The sequence below is a fragment of the Asparagus officinalis genome, chromosome 4, assembly GCF_001876935.1.
Source record: "Asparagus officinalis chromosome 4, Aspof.V1, whole genome shotgun sequence".
In the NCBI taxonomy this organism is placed as follows: domain Eukaryota; kingdom Viridiplantae; phylum Streptophyta; class Magnoliopsida; order Asparagales; family Asparagaceae; genus Asparagus; species Asparagus officinalis.
The window spans coordinates 3,036,653-3,052,632 of NC_033797.1; the positions used below are offsets into that span (position 1 = coordinate 3,036,653).

The 15,980-nt window shown below is 39.0% G+C and overlaps 2 protein-coding genes across 2 annotated transcripts; both read left to right on the forward strand.

Moving 5' to 3' along the window:
- On the forward strand, positions 524-8,652 carry LOC109836369. Its single transcript, XM_020404255.1, has 5 exons — positions 524-1,322; positions 1,468-1,590; positions 6,431-6,674; positions 8,001-8,038; positions 8,145-8,652. The coding sequence occupies exons 1-5, from the start codon at positions 1,221-1,223 to the stop codon at positions 8,250-8,252; spliced, it is 615 nt and encodes a 204-aa protein (XP_020259844.1). The 5' UTR covers positions 524-1,220; the 3' UTR covers positions 8,253-8,652.
- Positions 9,346-15,618, forward strand: LOC109836237 (BTB/POZ domain-containing protein At5g41330-like). Its single transcript, XM_020404103.1, is given in 7 exon segments — positions 9,346-10,432; positions 10,435-10,840; positions 12,883-12,984; positions 13,078-13,229; positions 14,952-15,115; positions 15,198-15,309; positions 15,429-15,618. Coding segments are annotated over 2 exon segments (1,437 nt in total). The 3' UTR covers positions 10,785-10,840; positions 12,883-12,984; positions 13,078-13,229; positions 14,952-15,115; positions 15,198-15,309; positions 15,429-15,618.

Genomic DNA, 15,980 nt, shown 5'->3' on the forward strand with positions numbered 1-15,980 from the left:
TTTATTATGTAAAATTGTATATTTGCATACAATTAGTGAGAGAACCATCACGAACTCAGAGATTTAATGCACTTTAGAGCAGGCTTTACATCAATGAGTAGCATACTATTGTTCCACTAAAAAATACAGTAATAAAAGAAATTATAATAAACTTTAAAGAAAAAAAGATGTTACTACTAACCAAATGCGAGCTCACAGGTCAGGAAAAGCGAGCCATCTCACTCACATGTAGGCCCAGCCCACTCGCTAGGTCTTGTGGGCCGAGCGTGTTGTTGGCTCGCATTTGGCTTGGGCCGAGCCAGCACGGTCCCGCAACCTGCTACTGTAGCGACCAAGTTGGGCCCATCCCACATCGAGCTGGGTCGAGCCGAGCTCAAGAGCGAGCCGAGCGAGCGAGCGAGCGTGTGGCCCGACCCAGTGCAAGCCTACCCCTAGACCCATTGGACATGCCGTTGCGGTTTAGTTAAATGTTGCATCTGTGGCCTTAAGCTAGGTGAATTTGATAACTCCTTTTTAGGGATTGAGATATATGTTATGTGTATGATGATCCCATTGGAGGAAGTAGCGTCATGTGACACCACTTTCTCATAGGTGGATCCGCAAATGGTTAGTGCCATATTTGGCACATTGGATTGCTGATGCATCTAGGTTTTTTTAGTATCTTGGTTCATTGTGATTGATTCTAGTTAGGGTCATGAGTTTAAACTTCTTTGAATACTAAACTGAAAGGGCATAAATTTTGACAGTTTTTGTTGTTAATAATATACATTTGGTTTTGAAGTTTTTCTAGTCATGTTAAGTAGAGAAATCTTTTCTTTTAGAATAGGTGAATGTCTAAATATGAAGCTATGAATATGCTGATTGTGAAATTGGTATTATCATAGTTTGTATTATTATACAAGTTCATCATAGCTAATAACAATGCACGTTCACTATGTTCAATATCCCATTATTAGAACACTTGTACTATGATTGAGAGGAGTTCTGCTTACTCGTAACAAAACCAAAATTTTATGCAGGAAAGAATCAATGTGCCTTTAGTTATGTGTGATGTCCCACATTATCATATTGGTTCATCATAAAGCTCGTTTCGATGATTGTGCAAGTAGACAGTTTTGAATATATTTGATCACTGAAGCTTTGCATATACATACATATACATCTGCATATGTGTGCATGCGCAAATACATTTGGTTTTCAAATTTGAGTACAGATGTGAAATGCAGGAAGCTTTGCTAAAGTTGGGATTTTATTCTGGTGAGGAGGATATGGAGTTTTCCAGTTTCTCCAGTGGGACTGAGCGTGCTGTCAAAACTTGGCAAGTAAGTGCCTGTTTCTTGTTATTAAAAACTTTTGACAAACAGAAGATCAATATTCCGAGATGTTGCACCAACTGTGATATATTTCCCAATTATATTTTGCTTCATTTGCATGGAGGCTGAGTTTCTTAGGTATCTTTTTTTGCAGTCCTCATTAGGGACATTCGAAGACGGGGTTATGACTTTAGAGCTCCTAGAAAGGTTATTCATGGAAAGAACCTTAAACGAAAAAACAAATCAGGGAGGATCTTCTGTATCTAAAGCAGGAAAGGTACATACATCTAACATTCATTTCATATTTCTAAAGCTCCATACATATATATATATATGCAAATTCTATTTACTATTAGGTCTAGTGTACTTGTGCTTTAGTGTGCAAAATTGATAGTATTGTTTTAGTTACTACTTGTATATATGAGGATGCAATGTTCCATGTTTCTTTTAAACCTTTTCTGGATTCTTGGAAGTTAAAGTTTGTAAGTTTAGACGCAATCTGGATGCATGTATGCTGCATCTTACTTGAGTTGGCTCAAGCACAGAATGGTGACTGATTCTTTGACTGCTGCAACGTTAGTTTTACAGTTTATGTAGTTTTCAGGAATTTCAGGTTGTAATTTTTGAAGCAAATCTCTAATGATACGACTCTGAACTAGAAAGGTTTTACAGACAACCATTTGCCTTTTGGTGGTTGTTCAAGAACTAGTCATCACAATCATTTATATAGATGTCAGACTTTAATGTCTCTAACATATTTCTAAAATATTTTTGAAACTGTATTATTATTGAATACCTTTCTATAAATAGGTGCAAAAGCATAACCTTCAGCATATCTCGCAGTAGAAGCATGTATGGATAGGCATATTAAGCAGATGAAGAGTCTTAGGCCCATGATCCATCATTACATCCCGCAGAGACAAAACTAAGAATAAGACTAAGAATATGGCTAAACCAGTACTGGTATAGTAGCTGTAGCTATTCCCCTAGTAAGTTAATAGAGCCTACATACATAGTCTTGGCAGAACTTGTAGTAAAAAGGCACGTGCATTACTAGCCAACAACACCACTCATCGTGCAAATCATGTTTTGCATGTGTGCATGTAGGTTATTGTTGAACCGGGGAGCTCTACAGACACATAAAATGTCTATACAAAGTGGATAGTAACACATTATTACGTGAACACAGTAGACAGTGAACAACACACAATGATTTAATATGGTTCGGTTAATATGATCTACATCCACGGGCGAAGACATCAGAGGAGTTCACTAATCACAAAAGAGAACATTACAAAAAGAGATCACTCTCTAATATCTCTCCAAACTCACAATGAAGAGAACACTCGAATCTCTCTTTTTCTTCTCTCTTTCTCTTTTCTCTCTTAACTCTCTCTTACTTCAATCTGTCCCGAAGTGCTTCATCATCTCTCATTTTCATATGAATTTATAACATTCGTTGTTAAGTGAAAGGGACATTGAGATTGGTGAAATAGTTGGACTAACTTATAGCCGAGAGAAAATTGTATGGCTGAATAGAGGGGCTAAAACTCAAAATAGCGGATGCGCTACAACATTGGACTTAGGTGGCCGTGATTGTTGACTTTGGTGGCCACAATTGTTGACTTCATATTCAAGTCACTTTCACAAATCTGTGGGTACCAGAGTTAAAGAAGAATCTCATTTCTTTATTCGTCCTTGACTCAAATGGTTTTAAATTGTCGGCTGAAGGTGGAATTTTAAGAGTTAGTAAAGACTTTTTTGTTATGAAAGGAAAGAAGGTAAATATCTTCTATATACTTAAAGGCGGTACAGTGACAGATACTGCAGCAGGATCATCCTTAGATTGTTCAGATTTTGACACTATATGTTTGTGGCATATGTGATTAAGACATATGAGTGAGGGAGGACCGGATATTTTGAGCAAACAAGGTCTGCTTTGTAGCCAGAAAACCGGCAAGTTAGGCTTTTGTGAGCATTGTGTTTTCGGCAAACACCACAGAGTCTCCTTTAGTACTGGTGTCCACAGAACCGGTTGTACTTTAGATTATATCTGTTTGAGGTCCCTCTCAAGTTTCATCGAAAGGTGGAGCTCGTATTCTACTAACATTGATTGATGATTATTCCAAAAAAAGTTTGAGTGTATCCTTTGAAGTATAAGAGTGATGTGTTTGTAACCTTCAAGTAATGAAAGGTTATGATTGAGAAGCAAACATGAAGAAAAGTGAAGCGCCTCAGAATCGACAATAGGATGGAGTACTGTTACACGGAGTTTGACCAATTCTGCAAGGATGAAGGTATCGTACGTCATCGTGCAGTTCGGCATACACCACAATAAAATGCTGTTGCAGAAAAGATGAACAAAACATTTTTAGAGAGAGCTCAGTGTATGTTCTCTAATGCCACTTGTCAAAAGACTTTTAGGCTGAGGTAATCAATACAGCTTGTTATTTGATAAACATATCTCCTTCTACAACAATTGATTTTAAGATTCCTGAAGAGGTATGGTCTGGTGTCATTGCTAATTACTCTTATTTAAGAGTATTTGGTTGTTCTACTTATTTTCATGTTAATGATGGTAAGTTTGAACCTAGAGCAAAAAAAACTATTTTTCTTGGATATGCTACTGGGATGAAGAGATATAAATTGTGATGTTCTGATCCTAAGTCACCTAAGTTTATTAGTAGGGATGTTACTTTTAATGAGAAATTTATGTTTCACTTGAGAAAGGAGTTTGTTGCCGTTATTGCAGGTATTAAAAAGAAGTCTAGTAAGCAGGTGGAGCTAGAGAACTCTGCTTTAAAGGGAGTGTTTAAGTGCATCATGTTGAACCAATTGATACTGGTGAAGGTTCAACTTCAGATGCTGATACACCGCAAGTGTAATAGTACAATATTGCCATGGGGAGAACAAAAAGGCATATCCGACATCCTTAATGTTATGCAGACATGATTGCTTACGCTTTGCACATAATAGAAGCGATTGAGATTCCGAAGCCTTCTTTCTATAAGGAGGCTGTTAGTGGCAGCAATGCTGCAGATTAGTCTGTTGCGATGACTGAAGAGATGAAGTCTATTCATAAGAATCAGACATGACGAGCAGATCTTTATGCATTAGCTAAAGGGGTTCATTGATGAAGGTAAAGAAGATCATGTGTGTAGGTTGAAGAAATCTTTTTATGGGTTGAAGTAGTCTCTAAGACAGTGGTATGGATTTCATACTTTCATGCTTGAGCACGATTAATCTAGAAGTAAATATGATAGTTGTGTTTATCATAAAATGCTCAGTGATGGTTCTTTTATATATTTGTTTTGTATGTTGATCAGTTGATGACATGTTGATTGCAGCTAAAGACATGTCAGAAATCAACGAGTTAAGATCTCAGCTCAAGCATGAGTTTGAGATGAAAGATTTGGGAGCAACGATGAAGATTTTGGGGATGGAGATCCATAGGAACAGACAAGAAGTAAGATTGTTTCTATCTTAAGAGAATTACATCAAGAATGTGTTGGAGAGATTTGACATGTTTGATGCCAAGCCTTTGAAGATTTCGCTTACTGCTCATTTTCGTATTTTAACAGATTTATCACCTTAGACTGAAGAGGAACAATATATATCTTATGTTTCTTATGCTGGTGTAGTAGGAAACATTATGTATGCTATAGTTTGCAGTCATCCAGATATTTTACATGTAGCCAGTGTTGTGAGTCGATATATGGATAAGCCTGAAAATGTTTGTGAAATAGATACTTAGATATTTGAGAGGATATGCTAATATTGGTTTACGTTTTGGCAGAAACACAAGTTCAGATTGTAGAGTACTTGTTATGTGAACGATTTAGGTAAGAAACGATCCCTGACAGGTTATGTATTCACTCTTTTTTGTAGTGCTATTAGTTGGAAGGCTACTTTACAGTCGATGGTTGCTTTGTCCACTGTAAAGACAGAGTATATGGCAATGACAGAAGCAGTGAAAGAGGCTATTTAGTTGAGAGATTTGGTTGAAAATCTAGGCTTACACCAATGTGTTACTACAGTATTTTGTGACAGTTATAGTGCTTTACATTTGATGGAGCATCATATGTATCACGAAAGACCCAAGCATATAGATATTAGATATTATTTTACTAAAGAAATTAAAGTTATCAGAATTAAAAAATTGGTACTGCAGATAATCCAATGGATATGATAACGAAGCTTGTATCTTCGCGCAAGTTCGAGCATTACCTCGAATTGCCTGGAGTTCAAAAAACGGATGTCAAGTCCGTAAGGGGCTTTTGACAAGACAGCGGGAGTGAAGAGAAGATTTTCATATTTAAATCAATGTTGAGATTTGTGAAAATGACTTGAATATAAAGTCAACAATTACGGCCATCGAAGTCAACAATTACGGCCATCGAAGTCCAGAGTTTTAGCCCCTCTATTCAGCCATATAATTTTTCAGCCATACAATTTTCTCTTAGGCTATAAGTTAGCCTAGCTATTTCGCCAACCTTAATGTCCCTTTCACATTAACAATGAATGTTACAAATTCACATGAAAATGAGAGATGAAGTAGCATTTTAGGACGTATAGAAGAAAAGAGAGAGTTAGAGAGAAAAGAAAAAGAGTGAAGAAAAAAAAAGAGAGTTTTGAGTGTTCTCTTCTTTGTGAGTTTTGGGAGATATTAGGGAGTGCCTCCTTTTGTAATCTTCTCTTTTTTGATTAGTAAATTTCTCTGCTTTCTTCTCCTGTAGATGTAGGTCATACTGACCGAACCATGTTAAGTCTTTGTGTGATGTTCACTGTCTCTATTGTGTTTACATGATATTGTGTTATTATCTACTTTGTATAGATATTTTTTGTGTCTGTGGAGCTCTCCACTGCAATAGTTATGGTGAATTATCAAGTTCTAGGTTACAAATCTTCTTTAGCGGCGAACTTTTCTTATTCAAGCGAAGGTTTTTTATTCATTCACTCCTTCTATGTTTCCAAATAGAGTTTAAGTTTCTTTTGTCTCTCCTAAACTCTCCATATATGTTAGTAGTTTCATAGAATAATGCACGTTCTCTAGTTATATATTTCTATCATTTCCCACATAATAGAGTATGGTGATTAAATTACCATTTTTCTGGCAGGATGGTCCAAATGGAGCACCGACTACATCTGTGTCTGGAGTAACAGAAATTAAGCAGACAGTCGTAAAAGAGAGTGGTAATGCAAACATTGAGGTATCTGCACATAAAGTATTCCTCCTTGGTGAGAATCGATGGGAAGATTCATCTAGGTTAACAGGCAGGAATAAGCCCATTAGCGGAAATGCCGTAGTATCTTCTACCAAATGCCTTACTTGTCGTGGAGAAGGCCGTTTAATGTGCACAGGTATCTGCTACTGTCTTCACCTTTTGCCATAATTATCTTCAAATAGCTAACTTCTTGTGTGGGAAACCAAGATTAAATGAAATAACATCATTGAACAAGCCACTGAAGTAAGCAATAAGCAATGTATCACCTCTAACAGCAATATTTGGAGAATATCTCAGATTCTCACTTAGATTCCGGGATAAACTGAAAATAGTTAAATCAATAAAATGGAAACAGGTTTCCTGTGACATTTCATTTGATCTGACCTGTTAGTTTGTTTTGTAATTCAGATATGATTTGAAGTTTCTAAGAGATTTTTGACATTGATGTCCTTTTTTATTGTGAGCCTGTTTCTATACTCTTTCATCTCAACTCCTGCCAAGTTTACCTGATATTGAACTCTGGTTGCATGAATTTAAACTAGTGGAACCAAGAATATTCTTCATTTTCTTTTGGAGAAGTTGCCACAATTTTACACCATTTCATTATTGATAATGTTGCAAGAAAACTACAAATGGTAAGAGTATTTGGCTTGCACATAATATTTCCTTTTGAGAAACAAGTGCAGTCTTGCGTCTTTTCCATGATTTTAACCTATGCCTCCCCTTTGTTAATCCTACCCATTTACCATGATACCAAGCCGCAAGTGGTTTTCTTTTGCGTAGTTGGCTTGCAAGGTTTGATGCGATCCCGGGTACTGCAGTCTAGAGTTTGACAGTCTTTTTAATAGTTTGTTGCTTTTCTATTGGAGCCTTCATAACATGGTTTTGCACCCTGTTGCAGACTCTAGTTTGGTAAGAAAAGGCTCAAGAGGAATTTGATTATGCATTAATTTTATCTCTTACTGTTTTCACTAGTTTATCCAACCTTTAGTATTGACAGAGTGCATATGAAATGCATTTCTCCAATAGGGTTTTTTGGATTAATTGCAAATACAACCCTGTACTATTGGAGGTTAGCCATTTATTACCCCTAAACTTTTCCCTTAGACCCCAGGATCGTCCGAACTGTTGTGTCTCCGCTATCTGTACCCTTCACTTGGGTGTTGCGTGGTGCCAATCTTTTGAACAGAGATTCATTGATAATTTCGTATGTTGCAGAGAGACCCTCTGTTCTTTTATAGGCGTTGAACCCTCTATAGTATAGGGGGATAGGTAATGGAGAGAGAAGAATATTTGGGTATCAGAGGGGCTGCTAGGTACTAAAAATACAGGGGCGTCTATTGCGATTAACTCTGTTTTAGTCTGAACCATCGGCAGTTGCATGCAAATCTCCGTACATTAAATTTAAACTAATTGGCAATTAATTTCTGCTGAATATTTATTCATCTTCTTCCTTTCTCAGAATGTGATGGGTCTGGGGAGCCAAATATCGAACCACAGGTCAGAAGAGGCTTCAGGCTTGCAGCTACTACTCACATTACACTTGTTTTTGATTTTTCATCATTAGCGATTATGCATCTTCTTGAGATACTTAACTCACGTGCAGTTTATGGAGTGGATAGATGAGGATGCAAAATGCCCATATTGTGAAGGACTTGGCTACACCATCTGCGATGTTTGCGAAGGGAATGTCTCCGCTGCTGGCCAGAACTAGTTGAAACCTGTGAACAATTACACTGTATATGTGACGCATATACGCCCAGATTATTTCCACTAGAATGCATACGGATGTAGGAAGTCAGTTAATTTGGTCTGTCCACCAACCGAGCTTAGGTGTACATTTCAATATTTCAGCTGTAAATATTGACGATCCAATTGACCCCACCGATCTGTAGTTTTTGCGTTGGCAAGAGGAGAACATTTGAGACCACACCAACAGATATATGGGACAGTAACTGCCAGGGGAAAGCTTGTTCGAAGATACTTAATTTGCTATTTTTGCGTTCTTTTTTCTCTTCTATTCCTATAGTTTTCTGATCTTTTTCCTATTTATGTATTTATGATGAACGCAGACCGCCTGATAGTGATTTCCAAATGCGGTCTTCTTTTGCAAATTTTGACGTCTTAAATCTGTCTAATTCAAAGCCCATCACAATTGCTACTTTCACACAAGCGGCGAGATCGTTGATGACCGGAGCGTCTGGGGATTTAGCCTGACGTTGGTCAGATGAGAACACTGATGAATAATTTTGATATCAATAACAAGGGATTCTAATGTAGACGTCTTCGGTCTTCCCATATGCAAACAAAGAGACAATAATAATAATAATAATAATAACGAGTAAATATAATTTCAAAGTTGAATTGACCCCTTCTCAATCCAAGTCAAAACCCAAATTGGTCGGTCAAATCAAACCCAAATTGACCCCTTTCTCGCAGCAAAGTAAACGGGCTCCTGACACGGAAAATGTGCGCGGCGTGCGCATACCTTCATCGTCATTAAATTAAATTAAATTAATTAATACCGGAAGCTTCTGAATTGGGACGAAACGGCCCCCTCTTCAACGGATTGGGATCCTCTGACCCATTCAGATCTTTGACCATCCTCACCACATCTCTCTGTCTCTGTCGCCATCTTCCTTCGTTCATAAATCAATAGATGTATATATAAAAACCCCTCCTTTCTTTGTTTCTGAAGGATTTATTAGGGATTTCTCCAGGATCCATCAGAAATCAAAGAGAGGAGGAAGAACCCAAATTTTTTTGGGGGAAAAAGAAAACGAAAATCCAATCTTTTTTCTTAGACGATGCCGCCGTTCTCGAGCATCCGATCGCACCGCTCCTCCGTCGACCCCCCGAAGAGACCCCGCGCTCCAACATCGTCACCCTTCAACGTCGGCGGCCAGATTATTTCAAGACCACCGCAGACCCTAGCCGCAGCCGGGCCCACCTCCGTCCTCTCGACCCCCCTCCCTTACATCGACCGCGACCCCACTCTCTCACCTCCTCTCCTCCCTCTCCCCGCCAACCAAATCGCCTCCCCTCCTCTCCTCCTATCCGGCCTCAGCGCGCTTCTCCGCCCTCCGATCTCATCTCCGAGGCCAGACTTCTACGAGACGTCGACTCCTCGCTGCTCTCCAGCATCCCCCCACTTCCGGACGCCCTTGGACCTCTCCAGGGTCCACGATCCGCCCCATCAAACGTGCCGGCGATTCCCACCGCCGACTCCACCGACGCCTCCGGCGCGTCCACGTGGCCACAGCGGCCAAGATCACGTCTTTCGACTGGTCGCTCTCGAAGAGATCCACCGTCACTGCACTAGGGCTCCCCGCCGTGATTCCACTCCTCGCACCTTGACGCTCTGTCGTCGCCGCGGCGCCGTTGAACTTCCCGGGTCCAGATCTTGGGACCTCGCGGCTCGTCCGCTGGAGAAGGACCGCCCCCTAAATTGGGACGTCAACGGATCCGCTGCCGCCGTCCAGGGCATAGGATCCTCGCCCGAGTACCTCTTCGGGAGCTTCGAGTCTGTTCGCAGGAACTCGAGCGCCGTCGTGGTCTTTGACCGCACGAATTTTAAGAAGGTGGGCGAGATTGGGTGGAGGGAGGTGTACGGCGCCGAGCTGGACTCTGCCATCCCGGCCACCAAGCTCAAGTGGGTTAACGGGTTCAATCTCTTGCTCGCATCCGGTTCGCATGCGGGCCCGTCCGGGCTGACGGGAAATATCCGGTTGTGGGATGTGAGGTCCGGCGCGGTGGTGTGGGAGGTAACAGAGAAGGAGGACTGCTTCGCTGATGTGGTGGTGTCGGAGAGCTTGTCGGCCATTTTCAAGGTGGGTGTGAACTCCGGGGAGGTTTTTATGCGCGACTTGAGGAGGTTGAGCGGCGGCTCCACCGGGAGGAGGATTGGATTTGTATGCATGGGAACAAGGTGGTGGATGCGAACGCTGACAAGAAGAAGAAAGAGGGGAGTGGTTGTTTGGTGGAATGCCACGGAGACAAGGTGTTTGTGAGCAGGGGCGGGGACGTGGAGATATGGAGCGAGGTTCTGATGGGTGGCGGGACGAGGAGGAACGAGGATGGTGGGGAATCAGGGGAGAGGGTGATGAGGAAGAATCTTATGGGAAGGAGAGAGGACGTGGGCGGGAAAAAAATTGTTAGATTAGGATTTGGGGGAAGCAGGATGGTGGTTTTGAGGAAGGAGGAGCAAAGTGTGGAAGTGTGGGACACTTCATCATCCAGGGGTTAGCTTGGAACCAATGATTGCCCTAAATGGTGTTTCTACCTGTACAAATTGTGCTAAAAGTAAATTTTTTCATATTTTCTGCTTGAGATGAGATTTTCTATTGTCATTAGTTCTCGCATATAATTGCCTTCAAATATACATGTATGTCTTTTTTTCTATCTACATGACCACAAACATCATTTCACAATCTTTGAAATGTCTTTAAATGCTCCCTAAGTGCGCCATAATCCCAAATATGGGTCTGAGGGTTCCTATCCTTTTTACAAAGCAGTGTATCACTATTACAAGGATTTGTGATTGTTAGATTTGTACACAATATGATAAATACAGACCAAGAAGTGTTTTCATCTGCAGGTCGCTTCTCATTCACTTTCTACTTGCAACTGGCCAGCTTGTGATCTAGATCTTCTTATTGAATACAAGCGTAGCTTGTTATTCACCTAATTTCAAGTCAAATTTTTTGTTGCGTGTCATGTTCTGCTGGCAAGAAGAGAAGTATTACTGCTCATAAAGATTTGATGAAGGCAGTTATCAGCAAAGTACTCCATAGTTTTGACGAGAGCAGGTATTAGCAGAATGCATTAGTCACAGTTTTGACAATTTGGTGACAATTATTAATTCATTTTTTTTTGGATTTTGAATTATTTAGACAAAGATCAAAGATCGGTCTTAATTATAACTAGTAAGTCGTTACCAGATTTGAAGCACAACTTGAAGAACAGCAGCACATTGGTTGATCAAATGATCAAGAGGGAATTTTCTTACCCATATGGCCATACCAAAACCCAGAAACTTAATCTTTGTGTATGATAGCATCCATATGCTTTAATTAATGTTATAATGCTCATTTTACTTTGGACATGTTTGAACCTTGCTTAAGTCAATGGTATGGACGTCATTCTCTTGAAGCGGCTTCGATGGTTCCATATACTTTCTATGTTCTCATTGCACCAAGTAGTGCACAAAAGAGCTTGCTTAGATGATTATGAAGTCGGGGAACTGCAAGTCTATTTGATGACCTACTTTTCTTGTGTACATATATCTGTGCACGAATGTGTGTGCTTACATTCCACATGAAATTTTGGTTTTCATTTGAGTAAAAAACGTGATACGCCTACGCGCGCTAGCTCAATGGGGATGTTTGGAACTCTGGGTACATTGTTAGAGCATTTGGTTTTTTTTTCTTTTTTTTTTCTGTATGGAAGCAGCATCTTATATCGAAAATGTATAAAAACTAAAATTTCACAAACAACAACTCATAGGCAGTTTAGTCACAGTTATTGTAATTGACTAATAGTACCGAAGTGTTTTAAAGTCTGACAGAAGTGAGACCAATATCTCAAATCAAATTGGGGATACAATGCATGCAAGAATCATGATGGCTTGAATTACAATGGGGGTGTATGGTTCTCACTTCTCAAGAAGGCTACTTGGACTGAAAATTTGGTTCTTGGGAGGGACACGTTGTATACAAATGATAGCGTTCGATTTGAGGGCAAGAAATATTGGATGCCAATTAGCTTGTGTCACCAGGGTTGATTACTGGAAGGGTGATATTAGGCTGGTAGACTGGTAGTCAATAGTTTGCATTTGTTCTTTGTTGATTCAAAGTGTTAGATGTGGAAAAAATTATCGGTGATGTTTAAGCATCTACATGCTTAACAGATATTTTAGCTGTTTAGGTTTCAGAATGCAATCAGCTTGCTAACTCTGCTTATTCCTTCAAAGGAAGTATTTTGGTTTGAAGCTTTTATTGCAGAATGCAATCAGCTTGCTAACTCTGCTTATTCCTTCAAAGGAAGTATTTTGGTTTGAAGCTTTTATTGCGAGGAATTGTGTCATGATAGTTCACGCTTATTCCTTCAAAGGAAGTATTTTGGTTTGAAGCTTTTATTGCGAGGAATTGTGTCATGATAGTTCACGACGTCTATATTAAATGCAGAATGGTTTGTTGTTGTTGCCATGGCATCCAATTCAGATAAGGCTTGGCGAAAGTTGATAATGTTTGATTATCAAGCAATGCAGTAATGATTTCAGTAGAAATCATTTCTGTATAGTCAGTTTATATCCTGTCTGAAATTTCCACTTTTTACCTGGGCAGTGGAGGATTTGGTTCTGATTACGTCAGTTAACCCGTTGGTGGCCAGAGTTTTATTGAGATTCTCAAGTTAAGAAAACATTGGACTTGAGAAAACCTGAAAAGGTAACATGGACTACTAAGTGGCAACTTCTCGGAGTATTTTTTTTTTCTTCCTCCAGGGAAGTAAAATTTGCTATGTTGTATTTCGATTTGCAGGAGGTAAACCCATGGACTGAGCTGGATGGTGGAATTGTTTTCTCAAATGCAGATTAAGGCAATTTTCGTGTAACTAATTTTCAAATTTTGTTTCTTGGATATGGCTGATGTGGATAAATTACATTCTCAGCATATGCCTTTTCTAATATTTGGTGCGTAATGTTTTCTTTCAATATTTTTCATTGGTCAATCTTACTCTCTCATTTGCATGTTGCTACTTATGATCAGAATATTGTTTTCAGGAGTATTAATTGTCAACCAATGGTTTATGCTCATCTATACAAGTTTGGTACCTAGGTTCAGCCACCAGTTTGGCATAGTTATAATATTTATCTGTCTTTATATTAAGATATATCTTATTCGGTGGTTCTTCATAAATGTTAAATGGGAGGATCGGTAAGTGGTAAAGAGATGATTGACAAAGGGTATATCAGGGGTATACAAATTGACCCCTTTTTGCGGAAATTTCGTACCTTGCATACAATTTCCAGCATGCGACCCGATATTTAAACTATCAATGGTTCAGCCTTTTGGTGTCCTAGACAATTTCCTTTATTGATCTTACGTAGTCTAGTTTGCTAGGTAATTAGAAGGAAGATAACTAACTTCAGTTTGTATGTACCTCTGAAGGAATATTGTTAGATCCTAGGAAATTTCTCATTCATTTTTTTGCATGTCCTTGTGCACAAATGCACATTACCTTCATGTTTTGACGTAGAACACATTTTATCTTTTAACAGTAAGTGAGTACCTCAACATCTGTAAGTGCTGCTAACATCTTCTCTATTTGTATAGATTATCATTATAGCAGAAATAATATTTGATGACCTGCTTTTCATGTGTACATATATCTGTCCATGTATTTATGCCTGCATACATTTGCATGAAAATTTGTTTTTCCAAATCTTGAAAGATGTTGCACCGATTTTGGTAAAATTCCCATTTATATTCCCTGCTTCACTTGTGTGGAGCCTGAGTTTGTTAGATTTCTTCTTTGCTGTCCTTATTAAGGACGGCAGAGATAGGGTTCTGAATTTGTAGCTCCTAAAAATGTTATTTATGGAAATAACCTTAAAGGAATATAAAAACGAGGGAGGAGATGTTTTATTTGAAGCAAACAAGGTATGTACGATTACATTCTGTTCGCCTTTTAAAATTCCATACATATGCACATTCGAGTTTATTTTTAGCTTTGATGTCTCTCTGCTTTAGTATGCAAAATTTCTAATCGTTATTTTAGCATCTTTCTTTTACCATTTTCTGGATACTGTGATTAATTTTGTAATGCATCCATTTTGCATGTATGGTGCATCTTAGTGTGAATTGCTCAAGTTCAAATTGGCACTCATTCATAGACTGATGCACTGTTAATTTTATGGCACTCATTCATAGATTGATACACTGTTAATTTTATGACTACAATAGTTGTCTAGTAATTATGTAGAAAGGAAATTTATGTTGATAGGAAGCAGAACCAGAATGATATGTTAGGCAACTGCTGGTTTATTTATTTGTGCACAAGGACTATCTGCCATCGATTAGTTATGCATGTAAAATTTGTGCACAAGGACTAATAGGAAATTTATGTTGATAGGAAACAGAACCAGAAATTTGATCCTGTTAGTTATGCCTGTAAAATTGAAACTGTTGGATCTTCTACTTAGGAACTTTAAACGAATGTCCAGAGAAAGCGGTTTATTTAATTTACAAACATCAGAATTTCTAATATCATTGATGTTTTCCTTATTCTTTTTTTTCCGGTTCGAAACTTCTCGGACCTAATGGTGATCTTCTAAACGTCTGGGAATCTTCTTGTTCTTGGACATTTATGGAAGTCAATGCTTATGCTGAGGCTGCATCTAATTTAGTTGCAGGAAGTTATCTTGACCATGCTGTTGATCATTCGATGGACATAGGCGATATTCTCCCCTCCAGTATCCGGGCATACCTGCAGCAGACGAAGGTGCGGCTCCCGTAGCTCCAAAACTCAAAAGAAGCTGGGACAACAGGGTCATCACCTCTAAGCATGTTCCCACAGGTGAAGTAACTGCCCTATTAACACTATCAGGTAACTATTTGTTCGCAGCATTTCGGTTGATCTTATCATATAATATCAATAGGTGCCTGGGGACGGAGGATCTCTAGACTTCCTGAGAATTAAACAACCCACAGGTTTTTCACATCCTTCTCCGCATACTGCTTCTGATTTTATTGTGGAATTTGTTCCTACCGGTACGTCTGTCATAAAACATTTTGACATTTAGCTATTGCCTTTTGACAACTAAGACTAGCAAGTCTCCAGTGTATCTCAGTGATATTCTAATTTAAATCACTTAAATCATTTTCTGTAGATTCATGGGTGACATAGTTCAGGCTTTATCTACCGGTGTCATGAGGTGGAATATGCAAAACACAAGCAACGCAAACAAAGTTTACTGGTATTCGATATATAGCATTCACCAATACTTCGTTTAATTTCTTTGACAATTTAAACCAGTCCACATGTACTCTGTCACTAAAAAAGTTGGAAGTCATATATTTTGTTTTACGAAATAGTCACAAAAAAAAAAAAAAAAAAATCAAACACCCTGGGGTACGGTATCTTCTGTAGTTACAAGGCTGAATAGCATGCATGAGAAACTACTTGTATTCTTATACAAGTGTGGTTATCGACTCGTCGTGCATGACCTGCAGTTAAGAGTCTACTAGTCCCTATCCGATCGCTTGCTTAACCTACTCTTTGCTATATTTGGAAGTTCACTCTTGGCTATGCCATAATTTTACCCGGGGGGTTACCTGCAATTTACCCTTACTAATTTGATCTCTCCCTTTTTTTTAGCACCTTGTTCAACCTTCAGTACTAACGGACTTCGTCGCGTTTACATACAAATGGCCGTGCATAT